This window comes from Agrilus planipennis, unplaced genomic scaffold (assembly GCF_000699045.2).
Source record: "Agrilus planipennis isolate EAB-ADULT unplaced genomic scaffold, Apla_2.0 scaffold48, whole genome shotgun sequence".
NCBI lineage: Eukaryota > Metazoa > Arthropoda > Insecta > Coleoptera > Buprestidae > Agrilus > Agrilus planipennis.
The window spans coordinates 950,020-966,893 of NW_020438937.1; the positions used below are offsets into that span (position 1 = coordinate 950,020).

The 16,874-nt window shown below is 32.6% G+C and overlaps 3 protein-coding genes across 4 annotated transcripts in view; 2 read left to right on the forward strand and 1 right to left on the reverse strand.

Moving 5' to 3' along the window:
* Positions 1-16: 16 nt before the first annotated feature.
* Positions 17-2,150, forward strand: LOC108732505 (ammonium transporter 2-like). Its single transcript, XM_025974351.1, has 3 exons — positions 17-409; positions 648-875; positions 936-2,150. The coding sequence occupies exons 1-3, from the start codon at positions 322-324 to the stop codon at positions 2,054-2,056; spliced, it is 1,437 nt and encodes a 478-aa protein (XP_025830136.1). The 5' UTR covers positions 17-321; the 3' UTR covers positions 2,057-2,150.
* Positions 2,151-2,599: 449 nt separating this feature from the next.
* Positions 2,600-16,874, forward strand: part of LOC108732536 (nuclear migration protein nudC) — a 179,062-nt gene continuing 164,787 nt past the window's right edge. Inside the window, exons 1-3 of the mRNA XM_018463408.1 lie at positions 2,600-2,776; positions 2,874-2,951; positions 3,006-3,386. Of these exons, the coding sequence (XP_018318910.1) occupies positions 2,693-2,776; positions 2,874-2,951; positions 3,006-3,386 (543 nt within the window). The 5' untranslated portion in view covers positions 2,600-2,692. The remainder of the gene's footprint in view (positions 2,777-2,873; positions 2,952-3,005; positions 3,387-16,874) is intronic.
* The window catches only part of LOC108732537, a 146,607-nt gene continuing 133,663 nt past the window's right edge, over positions 3,931-16,874 (reverse strand). For both annotated transcript variants that reach the window (XM_018463410.1, XM_018463409.1), the window contains exons 2-4: positions 5,644-5,745; positions 5,071-5,416; positions 3,931-4,917 (exon numbers count right to left, since the gene is read on the reverse strand). In XM_018463410.1, coding sequence (XP_018318912.1) covers positions 4,886-4,917; positions 5,071-5,416; positions 5,644-5,745 — 480 coding nt within the window. In that variant the 3' untranslated portion in view covers positions 3,931-4,885. The remainder of the gene's footprint in view (positions 4,918-5,070; positions 5,417-5,643; positions 5,746-16,874) is intronic.

Sequence of the window (16,874 nt, forward strand, 5' to 3'; positions counted from 1 at the left end):
AAAATACCGTTTCGTGAAGTTAATTCAGTAATTCATTATTATAAAAGAATTAATAAATAAAATTACATAATTTTGTATTGTATAAGTTGTAAATTGTACATATTTTCTCGATAATACCTTCTATAAATAATTAACAAGGTTAAATGTTATGTTCTTCTTCTAAATATATTTATTAAAATCAGTGCAAATAAACTATATAGAAAATTTGATCTGGTTGCTTCATTTCATACATAGGTATATTGATAATAATTATAATTTGTGTACCCTATTGTGACATTATGTGACGTTTTTTTTTTATTAAAAACCTGTAAATCTTTATAAATGGGTTTTATTACTGGGAAGCAAAATCTATCAACAGCAGTTGACGAAACCTTTGGAAAAACTCAAAATGTTTTCCAAGTGTTTTCAGGTAAGTCTAGTTTAAAATAAAATCGATTAATTCAGCAATATAGTGGAAGAAGTTAATGTGGTAAAATATTCATTGCCGCCAATAAAATATTTTGTAACCTTTATTTCGTTTGCAACATGGAATTACAAGAATCTACAGCTTTCTGAATTCACTATTTCGTTGTTTCCTGGTGGAAAGACAATTGAATCTAAAATTTTCAATTAGATTATTTGTTGTTATTGTTATCGGGCACTTTCAGCACTTATTTTGCGAGGCGGATTTATTCTAATACAACTGGGAAGTATTCCAACCGAGGACATTTCGACAATTTTGATGCAAAATGTGGTTGATGTAGCAGTTTCACTCTTGTCGTTTATTAGTATTGGATTCATTTTTGCTTTCGGAGATAAAAGTAAAACTGGTGTTGTTGGTTACGGATCTTGGATTTCTCTTCGGACAAAACAGGCACAAAGGGCAGCGATATTGGGTATTTTAATAATGAATGTTTTCAATTCTTGCAGTAAAGTAATCGGATGGTACATTTCAGGTTGTACCGCCAGTTTAATCGGTTCTTCGGTAAAAACTACCTTGTTATCGGCCCGTTTACATTTTGTGGCGTATTTACTGTCTTCGTTTCTTTATTCGGGATTTTGTCAGCCGTTTATAATGCACTGGCTTTGGCATGAGAAAGGTTGGATGCGAAAAATACCATTTTTGAACCACAGCGGTTATCTACGAGATCACGGAGGAAACTTAACCGTTCACACGTCCTCTTCATTGTCAGGATTAGTAGGATCTATTTTCCTTGGACGAAGATTACTCCGACTAAAGGAACTTGATCCATCTTCCATAGGAACTGAGTCATCAGGGATTTCATTACTGGGATATTTCTTAATTGCGTCCGGTCTTATTACTTTTAATGTTTTTAACGCTGTTAATGGCGAATCCGTGGCCATATTGATCAACGATCTGATAGCAGTTGGAACTGGGCTTTTAGCAGTAGCATTTGTGGAATATGTAAAATCAAGAGCTGGTTTTAATCACTGGGTTATACTGAGGTGTTCCCAAGGAGCTGTTGCAAGTCTTGTTATCATCGGGAATGGTATCGACGTGTACAGTCCGTTAGTTACCTTCTTTGTGGCATTTCTTGGTGCCATAACGTATTATTTTTGCGCGCTTTTTGTATACAAAAGTTCTTTAGAAGATTATTGTAACATAGTATCGACTCATCTGCTGACAGGAATTTTGGGTTTTCTGTTGCCGCCGTTGGTTAGCAAGAACTCGAGATGGGGCAATGCAACAAGTGTAGAACAAAGATGTATCCATTTTATTTGGCATGCCCTTTTCGTCATGGTTGTAATGGTGTTTACAGTTTCATTGTTCACAACGTTGTTTCTTACGTTAAATTCGATTGGTCTTCTAAGGAATAAACTTGAGACGATTAGCCACGAACGAAGCGAATATGCTGCCGATCGAACGCGGGTTAAATGTTGTTTGAGGAGATTGTTTGCGAAAAACGATTTTTACATTGCACCTGGACATTCCCGAAGGAACTTATCCCTTTCGAAAAATATTTGCCTCCACGAAGGGGACTCTGTTGTGCAAGGAAAAAGTTTTTTTCGTGATACGGCTCCAGAATCTCTTAACGTTATGGCTACTGGTAGTTAATGAATTCGAAATTATTATACAGGTAGTTATAATTTTGTAAGATGAATAAAACTTTATCAAAGGCAACGAGATAGTGCAATTAATCTATATATTTTTGTTCAGATTAAAGTAAAAAGAATGTGCAACGGTAAAAAAATTTAACAAAATTTTTAAGTCATTATTTATTTAACTGAATATTTTTGCTGTAATAATAATTAGGGGTATTATTTTGTTATTAACACCTCTCTTTCTTTAATATGTTTCGATAAAAGATTTGAACAAGCAGGAAAAAGTTAATATTGAAATATTTGAGAAAGTTTATTGAAATTATGTATATGTAACGATAAATTTTCATAAAAAGCGACAGTCTAAATAAATACATATTATATTTTAATGTTGCCTGCTAAAAGTAGACTAACTGCTTTTATAGAAATAGGAAGGCGCCCATTTTTAAATTTTTAGTATAAATTGCTTTCGAACTTCTACAGTTTATTCGAACAATTACTACTTCGAAGTAGTAAAAAGTAGAACTTTTGACGGTAGTTCATATGTTCCAGTTTCTATAGTAACTAACCTAACAAATTCTGACTAGCGTGATAGGACTTTCTAGAAGTTTGTTAGCTTCAGTTGGTGATAATAGAAACATTTTCGATAAAAATGAGTGGTGATTGTGATAAAACTGAACAATTTGATGGACTGTTTCTTTCTATTGCTCAGCATCATCCTCAAGGTCCTTCTCAGGTAAGGAAATACTGCTATAAAAATGCAATGTCGTGTTACCGAAACGGTTTTTCTCCATTTGATAATTGTTTAACTGATTCACATTTTTACTTCATAGTTATTGGACACTTTTGTAAGTTTCCTCAGAAGAAAAACGGATTTCTTTTCTGGAGGACAAGATGGGGCATGGGAAAAGGTGAATTCAACTCAAGCAATATTTTTCTGTTTTAATTTCCAATTTGCATTTTAGATGGTAATGAGCACTTTTAGAAAACACGATAAAATTTATAAAGATGAACGAGATGCTGAGCTAAAAGAAAAGAAAGAGAAAGAAGCTGCAAAATTAGCAGCAGCTCAGAAAAAGACAACGAAAGCACAGCAACCAAGCAGCAGCAGTGATCATGCACAAATTACTGAATTGACAGATGCTGAAGCAGAGAAGCTTCAAGAAGAATTAAATGCTGCAAAATCAAAGAAACCTGAAACAGTACCTTCTGAGGAGACACCTACTGTTTCTAAAGTTATTGAAGAAGATGAAGAGGAATCTGAAAAAGGCAAACTTCTACCAAACAAGGGAAATGGATGTGATTTGGAAAAGTACAGTTGGACTCAAACACTTCAAGATTTAGAGGTAAGTGTTTTTATTAAACTTCCTTTTGTGCTTCTAAAAATACTTGAAATGGGTCAGTAATCTGTAGATGAATTAAATATTGCTAAAAAGTCTTTAAATCACAATTTAAATATTTTTCTTTTTTTTATGGGATGTTTACTGAACATTCCTTCAAGCATACAGATTATATTTGTTTTTTTATTGCAATAATTTCTTAAGTATCCAAATCTGCGTTCACAACATTTTTTATATAATTTTGATTTAACTATTAGTAGGTACATATTTAAAAATTAATTTTCTGTCCTTTTAATATTTTTATTAAAAATAATCAAGTTGTTAATAAATTTGTTTTTTCTGTTTCACCTTTACATTTAAAATCTTTTTCAAGTTATTTGTCTTTTAAAAGAGACTTTAAATTTTTTCTGATTTTTTATTGAATTATAAGTTCACTACTTTTCAAATTGTGCTAATTTTTAACAATTTCGAATTGTTCTTTTTTTTCTATAATTGCAATAAGGTTGCACGATTTTTTTTTTGTCAGAGGGTGTTTAATTAAGGATTTTATTTCATGTTTTTTATTACTTTGCATCACAAATATCACAGAATTCTAATACAAGCTTATAAAACCTACAGTATATTTACACCTGTTATAGATAGCATGCATACAAACATCAACTTAAGATTTCTTTGTGTGTTTGTACATTTTCGTTAAATGTTTACGTGCAAATTAATTATGAAAACAGATTGTCTAATGTAAACATACTGATATTTTAGATGCTACAAAGTTTCTTACGGCACTTTATTCTATTAATATTATTTCAATTATTTGGCACAATTTATGTGTAGCTCATTATCAAAATACTTCTGTGCTAATGAAGATACACTACATTCTTTTAATGTTAGTTATTTATGTCTAAATTATGTACAATTACAGTAGACATTTGATGATGCGAACCAAAAAGTGAATAGAATAAAATAGCATCCCTGCAGCTAATACGACTGGGGAGGTACCAAATATATGGGGGATTAAATATTGATCTTTAAGGCCAATGTTGAAGATTTAGTTTTGTTCAAGGTATACGGTGATCTAGAATAATTGATATGATGTTGGTCACATTATGCGGGGTTTCCATTATGCGATATTCACACGATCGAGTGTCTACTGTATTTCAAATGGCTTGATATATTAGCCTACTTATTTTAAGCGTCACAAACTGCAACGCTTCATAATAATAAATAAATTAACTTAAACGTTAAATTTAAGAAATACTAATTGGCAGTGTGGAATTTTTTCCGATAACTATACACTGGTACACTAACTAGTTCAACTTCAATGTCGCATCCAAATTAGTGTTTAAGTTCAAACGGAATTGGTTGTAACGATTTGTAGTTCTTTGTTCTACACCTTAAAGGCATTTTTATCGAAAACTAATCACACTGGCAATACTTATAAATAAAGCGTTTAATCTTCTTTAAATTCGATGGTAACGTGAAGAAACATTATTGCAGTTTTCTTCAATTTAAGTCATCTTGCGTAAGTGGTTTGCCCTCACTGTAAAAAAAAAATAATTAATTTTTACAAGAGGTTCTCTTGCAGTTAATAGAAGGATAGTTTTCTTAAGGATCTGAAACTTTCAGAATTTTCATATTTTGACAGATTCTGAAAATTGAGTGATATATCTTGTATGGGGTATTTCTGACTTACTTTCAAATAAAATGATGGCTGCTAAAAGCCCTATCGTGAATATTATCGACATCGAAACAACGAGTATAGTAAGCTGATGCTTTCTGCAGAAACTCCTCGTCTTTACTTGCGGTCTCGAGTTGACGTTGATGACAGTAAAATGTGTTGAACTTGCAACAGAAACTGTGTCTCCGTCAGGCTTTTTTGTAAGATCTTTGTGAAATGGCAGTAAATGATCGGGTCCAACTTGTTGTAGATAAAGTTGTAAATTGTGCTCCTTATTCGTCGTTAGATTCTTTTCCACATCCTGCGAGGCCACTTTGGCTAAATTTGCGGCTGTTAACAGTAACGTTCCCGATTTTGCACTCTAAATAAGTAAATAAGAATTACTATGAAGTATTTTTATTCAGGAAAGGTTTTCTTCGGCATATAAAATAATATCGAAATTCAAAAAAAGTTTCTAAGTTTCACATGAATATTTAAATGTCGTATGTTGGGTTGTCTATACGGTAGGCTAGAAATGTCCTAAGTAATTTTACGCATTCGTTATGTTGGTTGTCTATAGCTTAGGCGCGTAAATTGAATTATATTTACCTGTGTGCTGTTATTACTGGGTGTCGAGCCCCCAGAGCTTGCAGAGCTGCGAGCTAGTGTGGGTCTTGGTATATGCCAACTCTGAGTGAGATCTGCGAAGATCTGCAAGGACAATAAAAATTTTCTTTAGGTATGTATGTGAAAAGTATGGGATGCTATTGTTTGTACCACTGTTTTGTAGTTTGTTACATAAGAGCAAAATTAGCGTTTGCTAATTAATTATAAGTTTTAAAAGTTCGATGAACGACTTCGTTAGGCCTTGATGCTAATTGTTTATCGCATACATAGGATATGTAATTATTTCTTAAGGTATTACGAGAACATATTAAATTGGTTTTTTGTAAGGACAGTGATGATTTAATACGTATTTTGTATGATGCAATTCTTAAAGAGTACATTGATAATTACTTTGACTATACACGGTCCAGAATTGTTGATGACGTTGATAAATATATTGTGGTTTGTAAAAATTCATTCACTAGACGTCATAACGCTCATTCTTATCGTTAAATTGTTCCGAATTATTTGCATTTATTGAGCACCACGAATTTGCCATTCAACATTGTTGCTTATTGCTACTGTAAATGCATAATCATCACTTACAAAAACCCGTATCTTGGACGTTTGTTACATTCTTGTATCCATCCATGTAACTACAGAGCTTTGATCTCATTACGCTATGCGGTAGATACACTTATGTAGCCAATTCACGCACAGGACCGGCTTCGGATTGTAAATTATGATTTTCTTCAAAATAAATTACCTCACTGTGCTATTGTTTATTGTATCTACTTTACGTCCTCTAAAGCTCGGCACTTATTTATGTTACATTATGTGTATGTGTCTAAATGTGCAGAAAACTCAAAAATATTGAAAAAGCTCACCGTGCATTGTCCATGTCATTAAAAAGGATGTTTTAAGTGTAATCACTGAATAGACACTAGAAACCGCAAAATTTCATGAAACGTTCAGAATTCTAAAATGCGTTTCAATACCCAAGGTGTTATTTCCTAATTTGGGGGTTGTAATCCTTATTTTATTAAGTTCCATAGTATTGAATCGATTTTCTAGTAAAATTATTAAGTAAGATTTACATAATATGTATAGCGAGGCATCGGGAACCTTCTGTTTTTCTCGAGTTGGAAATTAATTTTTCGAATTATTTATGAACCACTCAATTATTAAGATACTAAGTATTACATTCTAGATACATTTTTGATGCCGTTTATTACTTTACTGTTCAGTTTTCTTAAAACAACAAAAACTGAGCCACGTTACGAAAGTAAACATAGATTGTTATAATAATTTATATACCATTACTTTTACTGTTTTTAGGATATAATGCACATTCTATTAATAACAAAAGTACGAAGCCCATGTTTATTTTTGCAAACTTGACCTTATTATGTCATTTTTAAAGAGCGAGCCTTCTCCGACCTAACCAATCGAATTGAACAATACATATTTATTTTAAAAAGTAATCAGCTACATACATACATACAGTCGATATTGCCTAATGCAAGAATGTGTTGCGAATTTTTTTTGCTCTTCGTTTGTTTTACTTTTTATCCTGACCTCAAGGTTGTTCTCCTATAGAATGAGAGTCAGGCAAGTAGCGAATTGAATTAGTTCATTTTTTTTCTATAGCATCTCGGGTAGACTGCAACTCGTACGATGAAATAACATACCGGCACGCCGTTTCCGTTTCCAACAACTTTTTCTCTTCGCAAAAAATGTGACATTTCTAGCGCCTTTCCTTTGATTTAGTAACTCCTGACGGTGACCGTTTGCGTAATACTTATATCGGACAGACTATGTGTACAGTTCCAGTATGCAAGCACAGGTGATACATGATTTTTCTCACGTTAACGCACGTGCTGATTTTTTTTTTTCAAGGTTTTGAGGGTGTTTTCAATCTAGTATTTAACTGCATTCTTAAGAAAGGAAAAGGGAAGGTTGTAAAATTGATATTTTATACATATGTAGAATGTAGATATAAATGAACCTGTCGTGTTTGTTAGTGAAATTCAAAATATTTCTTTATACCAACACAATTCACTCCAAAACGAACGATTAGAATTGAAAGCGATTTTTATTTCGGGTCCTAATATTTATTAACCAACGACAAACTTTCAGGTCTGCTTGCAGATGCATGTGGTAGACATGAGAACATATAATTTTCAGTTTTGATTACCACATTGAAATTAACCAAAAGTAACAGTGGCGAAAGTTCTGGGAATTAATGTAAGGGTTGTATTTACAGATAATTGAAATGAAATCTGAATCTCTAAATATTTGGAGGAAAATATGTGATGTATTGTTTATATAGATCAAAACCCAACGTATATAAATTTCAGTTAATAAAAAGCTTTTGAAGTGCGAGATGTTTTGGAAGTTGTATTTTAATCTTAATTAAAATTAATGAAAAAGTTATTAAAAAAATATGTTTAGACGTTTACTGAATAAATTTAGGAAANGATTGAATAAATTTTTGTGGCATTTCTTTACATCTTTTATGAAAGTTTAATGACTTTACATGTCTCAAAGGGCGTATAACTTAAAAAAATACCTGATCCTAAATGAACTAAATCTGGTGCTACAGTTTTTACAATTAGGTACAATTACGATACCCCAAGGTAATGGTTTTGGTTAGTTTTATTTGTTTTTTATGATTGTCCGATATAAATCCGAGCCACTGGCCTTTGAGCAGCGCTCGCCTTTGAAAAATTGCTCTTAATCTTTTCGTAATATAAATCAATGGTTTGCATAGCGCAAGAAATTCGTTCAACTTTATAATTAGAACTGTCTTTACCATAGTAATAGTAATAGGTATAGGTAGCTAATGTATGCAATCCTGGTGGTGTCGTAATGACCAATAAAATAATCATTTATTTGGTTCACTTTCATTTCTTAAAAGTCACGGGTCACCCGATCGTTGATTAACAAATGAATAGGTTAATTGTTCGCTTTTTTTTGTTTTTTCTTGTCGGATTTAGATCAGTGGTAGCATTTTGTTGTGTACGTGTAAGGTAAACATTGTAACCCGGTTTTATTTAAATTCATAATAGGATTAATCGACGGATACAGTGTTTTTACTCTAAAATTAGTTAATTGATGGGAGGTTATATAATAGTAAACAATTGATATTCGTGAATAAAAAATTTGCTGCGGATAATGAATTAGAAAAATTGCAACTTCTATAAGTAAAATTTGCTTGCCTGGCTTTTTTTAAAAGCAGCCAAGGTGCAATTTCTTTTAATTATAGTTTTTATGGGATTTTTTTGCAATAATTGACAAATACTTTGTTTTATCCTTCGGGAAGTAGTCATTGCATATGTAATTATTGAAGAGATGGTGGGGGTTTTAGTCTTTTGGGCCAATTTTTATTTTCGGGATTGTCTCCGGTTTTGCTCCTAACCATGAGTTCAAACCTAGGTTCCGATTTTTATAATGTCGATTGTCATTATCCATTCTGTTTCCATGTCATATACAAATACATACATAATACGTACATACATACCGTAAGCGTTCCATACAATTTGACAATATCCAAACTTGGACATTACGTTTCCTTTCGGTGTCAGTAGACTATAGAAGCAGGTAATGTGAAAGTGACTGCATGCATATGTTAACTGAAGAAAATTTAATTATTGCCGTAAATGTATTATTCTGGATGAGGAAGAGAATTTGCAAAAAAAAAATGGAGACGTCATTGAGCTCATTGTACTGACGGAACGAAAGAGAATGTCACAGATTTTTCCTGAATTTTCCCTATGTGTACATTCGTTCAAATGATGACACTCCATTTGAAAAAGCCATATAAGATGTCCGTCAGAGTATTATTCCATTTAAACAGTATTGTATATTCTCACTATCCCTGCAAGTCTCCATTAGCCCAAGAGGTGGCGGTCGTTGCTGGATAATAAGAACACATTCTGTCTGTTAGTAACCAGCCGGGATGTGCTTATATTGAGCAAGGACTACGAAAAATTCTTTTAATACAAACGTATGAGTACTTACTACAGTTTAAATGAAAAAAATTATATTGTCAGTGATGTAAAAGAAAAATATTTTATTTTCCTGTCTTTCACGTTTTCCTATTCTTTTCCATCTCCTCATTTTCTTCCAGTAAAAGAGTAATAACTGCTAAATCAGTAAGCAAATATTTTTTAGACATCACGACGAAAACGAGTTACTGTCCTACTGAGGAAGATCTGTTATATAATGAGAATACAACATACAACATTTCTGACCGTTGCCAAAACGTGATCAGACCGTAACTTGACCGATAGGATGAATCAGGCTTAATGCAATTGACTTCACTTCTGCCTCACGTAACTTTACACCACTGTGTGTATTAAAGGTGAGCCTTCTTTCGTAAGAATAAATTTGCACATTTTACTTTATAGGTGGGTACCTGTTGCATACGTATATGTATAAATATCCGAATCTAACAAAAACACGTGTAATAATAACTAACCGATGTGTGTCCAGTCTCGTCTCTGTTTGAATACTGATTTTGCGATCATAACACACGACAAAATATATGTCCATTTCGTATATTTAATTTGTGAATGTGTAGTAAAAATAAACTTGCCGTTGAGTGTGTTAACGGATCGTGGAATTTCCTGAGTCAATGCGGAATTTAATTGACGATAAATACGTAATAATGTGAGCCGACTCATTACGTGACACGAACTTGTGTTTGGCGAGCGTTATTTCCTATTAGGAGTTCAAGGATTATGTAAAAAAAATGATAAACGGTGTTCAAAGTTTATTCGATTGGACATATCGTCGTTGGAAGAAAGTAAACACAATTTCGAAATTAAAAGATATTAGCTTTTATCATCATCTGGTTGGGGACACATCTCCACTCTTTCCTATCCTGAGCTAATCTTTGCATTTACCTAAAACAATAACATCCTATATCCTTAACTACAGTAGAACCTTGATAACTTAATATTATTAAGTAAGATTTACATAATATGTATAGCGAGGCATCGGNGTCACAGATTTTTCCTGAATTTTTCCTATGTGTACATTCGTTCAAATGATGACACTACATTTGAAAAAGCCATATTTTTTTCAAAATCAATTTAAATTTCTTGGATTTTATTGGAAGCAACTGATGATAGCCATTTTTTGTCGACATTGATTTGTATTAAATATATGTAGATGGAACTGGTAGGAAAATTATGAACGTGTTGAGAAATTGGGACATACTACCATGAATACGCCATTGTGTTTGTTGCAGTATTCTAATATGTAGCTACCTTACTAATTATTATACAATGATAACGATCGCTACATTATCTGCATGTTTGCAGCTGGTTTCTAATCTCAATCTAACATTATTAGTCATTGTTTATTGTTATCGTTACCGATTTTGATCTCGAAACTTTATCTGCCACTCGATATGCACGGTAAATACTTTGTATATTTTGTTATATGTGTAGGTACGTTATATTGGAAATACGATTTTTTTTTATTCGGCGGTGTTGTTCGTTCACTAGATATATTTCTTGATTTGTCATTGCCCGTATTAGTAATTGTAAATTATTTTGCAATGGGCAGTCAAGCGTCCATAGGGTTTAACTTTTGACTTTGTCTACGATTGAAATAATTGTTACAGTATGTACAGAAAAGCTGCACTTTTGATTTCTTGCATCTTTTATTGTCCTTTTTCCTGAAAGATAATGTTATCTCCCATTTATCTACTGAATAAGGTAAAATACATATACTTCGTGGCTGATGAAGCAATAAAATTGCCGTATTTACTTTCTTCTTTCAACTTACTAACTAGACTAAAGCGGTTGCTGACAGAACACCTACTTTTATTCACGACAGACCTTATAGGGAATATCATAAACACAGAAAAAAGATGCCAGCTAGGAATTGCAGCGGACACTGATGAAGAAAGTGGAAATAACATTACATCAATTGATGTGTAACAGAAAGAGATGCAGACAAGCAGAATTTGAGCATGCTGCCAGCATCGGACTTTAAAGAAAGTTCAATATTCTCAGGAATTTAGCAAAGCAAAAACGCTTATTTAAAGATGTAGTTCCAACCAGGCAGTTATAAAGATGACCCTAATCTTTTGCGTAGGTACCTAATCAATCTCTAACCGTTGCACCGTTTACTGTTATTTCTTTTCACTTAGTTTGTAGTACTCATGAAGCATTTCCTAACGTAACAAGGGCTTGTTCAAAACGCAACAAACGATTACAGTCCCAAGTGGAAATAAGAAAGAAGATGCGTCCACTTTTACAGATAATTTATTACGGACTATGCCAATTTTGACTGTCTTAACTATAGCTGGAATTGTCTACTATTATGGCGGCGTTCAAACGAAACACGTTTTGTATTTTGTTAACCACTTGTACTGACAAAGCCCAAAATATTGTAAAAGCTTTTGCAATGGGTTTTTATAGCTGCAAAGACAGCGTAAAGCTTACTGTCCCTTAACATTGTCACTAAATAAGGTGCCTACGTCATTCATTCAACCAAAAAAGCTAGAAAATTTTATTAACATAACCGTCAATTAAAAAAAGACAGACTTTTAAGCACTTCTCTGCACCTCAAACCAAAGCTTAGTATGATATGTGCATCTCTTTATTGTTGTTGTTGTAATTACATATTACATAGTCCTTAGAGTATAAATTCTATATGTCTATGACGGTTTTACTGCGAAATGTGTTTATTCTGACTAATATATCCAATGCGTTATTGATCATCGAATTTATTTCCAAACGTGTGCCTCAGGTAGCCAGTGCCATTGTGATTCATTAATTGAGAATTTCGTTACTCACAAGGGTTAGTTATAAATTAATTGAGGCGCTACGTGTGTCCTCTAAAATAAAAAAAAAACAATACATGTAAAGGTAACTTCTGTCAGTTACGTTAACGTTATCAATCACGTTTGCTGGCGATCTGGCCATGTCATATGTGCATACAATTCATCTTTCTGATACATATCGTTTTAATTAAAAGCAGGTACAATTCGTGTTTCTTTTGTCGGTTAGAAGGAAATGAATTTGTAATTTTATTTAATGGAATTGAATGATATGGCAAGTTTTGTTTTACAAGGTTTGAGCTACTTAATGTGGGTATGCGGGTGTGATTAAGGAAGTTACCACTTACTGCGGTAGTAGTTACTGTTATGTAGGATGTTGTCATATACAATACAACTTTAGAAGAATTTTACAAATTTTTACTGACATTAAACATGTGTTTTACCGAAGTTGTAATTAGTCTAGATTTGAAGCATTTTTCGTGGTTAGTGTGACAGACAACGGAAGAAAGCTTAATTTAAGCTGTGATTACGCATGGTGATAGTAGTTTGTTATCCGAAAGCACTAAATTTTTTTGGAAATAATTTCGTTTACTAAGAAATTTTGACGTGGTCGTTGATTTCACTTAGAACTACAGCTAATTTTCGTATAAAGAATGAAGTACTAAAATTTTAATTACAACACTAAATTAGCACTTAAAACACACTAAATTCTCATGTTAATCGTTTGGTGATTTTGTGTTCTGAGTGTGCCAACGTAATTAAACGAGTATTTTAACATTTTTGAAACGTTCTTTCTTTTGCTTTTTAAATCATTAAAATTCGCTAGATAAGTCAAGGGTCAATTAGACTGACACAAGATTTCGTAGTAGATTTTTTTTTATGTGTATGTAACTTGTTCTTCATTTCTTTTATCTATGAATCGTTAATTTTCAAGATTATCGCGTTTTGTATGAATGAAGTTAATTTCGTTTTTTATTATAGGTACTGTTCTTAACTATGCATAATAACGTATCTTTCTCAACNAGTGAAAAGTGGTTTGAATCGGGAGAAAGTCTTCTATGTAAAAGACGAAGAATTGCTGAATTTCCTAATTTATAAAAATGCTTGTTTACGTGGTTTAGACAGTGGAGAAATATGTAAAAACATTAGTGTTGGTGGACCTACACTAACGGAAAAACCAGAAGAGTTTGCTAAGTCACTGGAAATCCATATTTTTAAAGCTAAAACTTAAACCCTTAGTAAGTGAAAACCTCAATAACTCAAATTGTTTTATGTTTCCCTTGGTCTGTATCTTATCGAGGTTGTACTGTATTTGCGAGCAGTAATTTAGTTAAGGTCTAGCTCTACCCCTCCTAACTCCCGTTGCTGTATTTAATGTCTTTGACTAAACTTTCACGCCTGAGAAAGTGTCCTACCAACCTATCTTGGCTATTTCTTATTGACTTCCAGAGAGTCCTCACGACCCCATAAAACTAATGTTTCTATCCCTCGGAAGCAGTATTTTTTCTAAATAAAAGGTATCCAATATCGTTTTCTGTACCTGTGACAATGTGTGTAGAAAATTTCATGATGATCGGTTGAGTAATTAAGGCGTGAAGTGATAATTAATAAACAAACAAACAAACTTGCATTCGCATTTACAATATTAGTTGCAGTTGATCTCAATCCATTTTATTACAATATTTTTTGTAGATGACACATTAATTACCGACTATTTGAAATTTTACAAATACAAAAGGTTAGAAATAAGGGGGTGTTAGAAATACTGATCAGCAAAACTAGTCTTCTTCTTACAGCTTTGTCTTGTCTTGGTCTTTCACATTTAGCAAGACCATGATTAAGACTTAAGACTTATTAGCAAGAATCCCGCAAGTCTCAAAATACGTTGTTTTAGGAATCTGGTGTTTTATTGCGACAGTTCGTTTGAAGAACACAGAATTAAATAAGAATGTTCTGAAGTAAACACAAAAAAACATAAAAGATGCTCATTTTTCTTGTATTAACAATATATAGTGTATCGGAAAAGTTGTAATTTTTGTAAAATCGAACATTTGTTAACTAATTTGGTCGATTAAAAGCGATGGAGAAAACAATTTCATGTTTTTGCTGATGGAGACTTCAATGCTAGAGCAAGCGAGTAACGCAGTAAGTCTATGTTGAATAAATTCCGTTTAAAGTTAGGAAAACTCAGTAAAAGATAATAATTAAAACAATTAATGTAATGTAGGCACTTATGAGGTATTAGAAACATAATTTTACTATGATTTGTACATAATTTTTAGCAGTATCTAAAAAATTTGATGTAGTGCATATATTTATTCCGTTCCATTAATACAGATTTAGTCCGTATTTAAATTTCACATACTTGTTTAATGTGTATTATGCTAATCGACACCCACTGATGTATTAAACGGTTTATTTTTAGTTTAGAACGATTTAATTTAAAACAAAAAAGCAACATAGGTAATAAAGTTGCACCTGTCAGAAATGATCCGTTTTTGAATTTAATTGCTTCCGTTTCATGATTTACAAAGTGAAGTTTGACCATGTGTGGTAATCGGAATATCCCATTCATGTTATGTTTGGTACGTAATTGGGCGTGTTAATGAGTCGGAATCGAAGTGTAAACAATCGATTGGGTTTATATTCCGGATTTTAACAATGACTTGTATTAACAAATATAATGACAAAATATTAACTTGTACAGAGCGTATTTTAGAAAATATCTATAGTGTCGACAAAATCAATTAGAAAATGAGAAAAAAAAATTAATTTTTTTTATTTGGAATTCATACGATTTGTAAAAAAATGTGAAAATGTTACTTTACCTCGATAACCTACACCCCGATTATCACACTTTGTCACATTACATTAAGACCCTCCTTCAACTCGCGGTAAGACTTAAAAAAAGAGAAAATGAAAAAGGAAAATTTACCTAAATATTTAAGCGATATTTATAATTCATCCCACCAGCCCGTTGCTTCGTAGGTAAGCGAAAATAATAAAAATTACATTTTGGACTCGAATATGTTAAAATAAAATTCCAGCAGAAATAAATTTACTAGGTATTTTAGTTGACATTACAAATTAAATTGAACTTTTAAAAAAACATGCCAAAATTGGAAGTATTACAAGTTACCTAATAAATTCTACTACATCAGTGTTAGATCATTTCTCATACGCCTAGAACACAGTTTTTTCTCGTCCTCGTACAGAATAAGACAGCACGTGGGTAAAAATCTGCTTTATGCACTTATTGTTGAAGTTGTAACACAAAACAGATTTTAAAGAATATATTTTTTTACAATTAGCTTGTTGATCTTTATTCACATTTTACAGTACTTTTTATTTTTTGTGCTAAAATTAAATGAAACTGAAGTCAATGTTGGTTATATGATGCATCACAATAGTCACATTAATTTTATTAAATTAATACGTAGGTACTTTAGAGTATGTGAGCAGCTATTATATTTTTCCTTTTCTATGTATCATTTTAAAACTTCATATTTCAAAACCTAGGAAGAAGGTACCTTCTAAACAAGAATAATATAATACCTAAAATCAAGAGAACCTTATTAGCTACTCGTAAATTCTAGAGCACGCACGATAGCACAAGTATTTTAGAATATTATGCAAAATAGATTCTTCATTTACAGTTTTAATCTCCTAGATCTGAAAGTGCCTAGGCCTGACAATTTACTTGAATACCGTCGAACTTTTACTGAAAATTAATTCAAGTTTCTGGGTTCAACAACATTTACATTTAAAATTCATTAAATTATTATAATTGCACTTATTGTACGATTGTTGCGGTATTGACACAACAATACGAAAAATTAGAGGAAGTTGCCGATTTTAGGTATCTATAGGAAGTCAGATAAGTCAGAAGGGAAGGAGTAGTAGAGATATAAAGCAGAGGATAGCGCAGGGTCGAGTTGCTTTCAATAAAATGAAGTCACTTCTGTGCCCGCGAATGGTTAATTTAGAAATTCAAAAAAGGTTGTTGAAGGTATAGGTTTGGAGCACGGCACTGTACCGGTGCGAAACATGGACAGTGGACGCGGCCAAAAAGAAAAGGTTAGAAGCGTTCGAAATGAGCCGTTACAGGCGAATGATTAGAATACCGTGGACAGAGAAGGTTACAAGTGAAGAGGTATTAGAAAGAATAGGAGAACAGAGGACTCTATGGAAGTCAATAAAAAATAGGCTAATAGATTGGTAGGACACCTTCTCAGGCATGAAGAACTAGTCAGAGACATATTAGAGGCAGAAACAGGAGTTAAGAGGGGTAGAGGTAGACCTAGGTTAGATTACTGTTCGCAAATAGTTAAGGATGTGGGTTGTTCTAGTTTTAGGGAAATGCGAAGTTTAGCTCAGGATAGGAAAGAGTGGAGGTACGTGTCCAACCAGTCTTAGGACTGATGACCTTATGATG

Excerpts from the sequence above, each read along its gene's own strand:
- LOC108732505 (XM_025974351.1), top strand. The coding sequence starts at position 322 with ATGGGTTTTATTACTGGGAAGCAAAATCTATCAACAGCAGTTGACGAA. Across the intron at positions 410-647 it reads TGTTTTCCAAGTGTTTTCAG|CACTTATTTTGCGAGGCGGA; the intron begins GTAAGTCTAGTT and ends GGGCACTTTCAG. Across the intron at positions 876-935 it reads ACAAAGGGCAGCGATATTGG|GTTGTACCGCCAGTTTAATC; the intron begins GTATTTTAATAA and ends GGTACATTTCAG.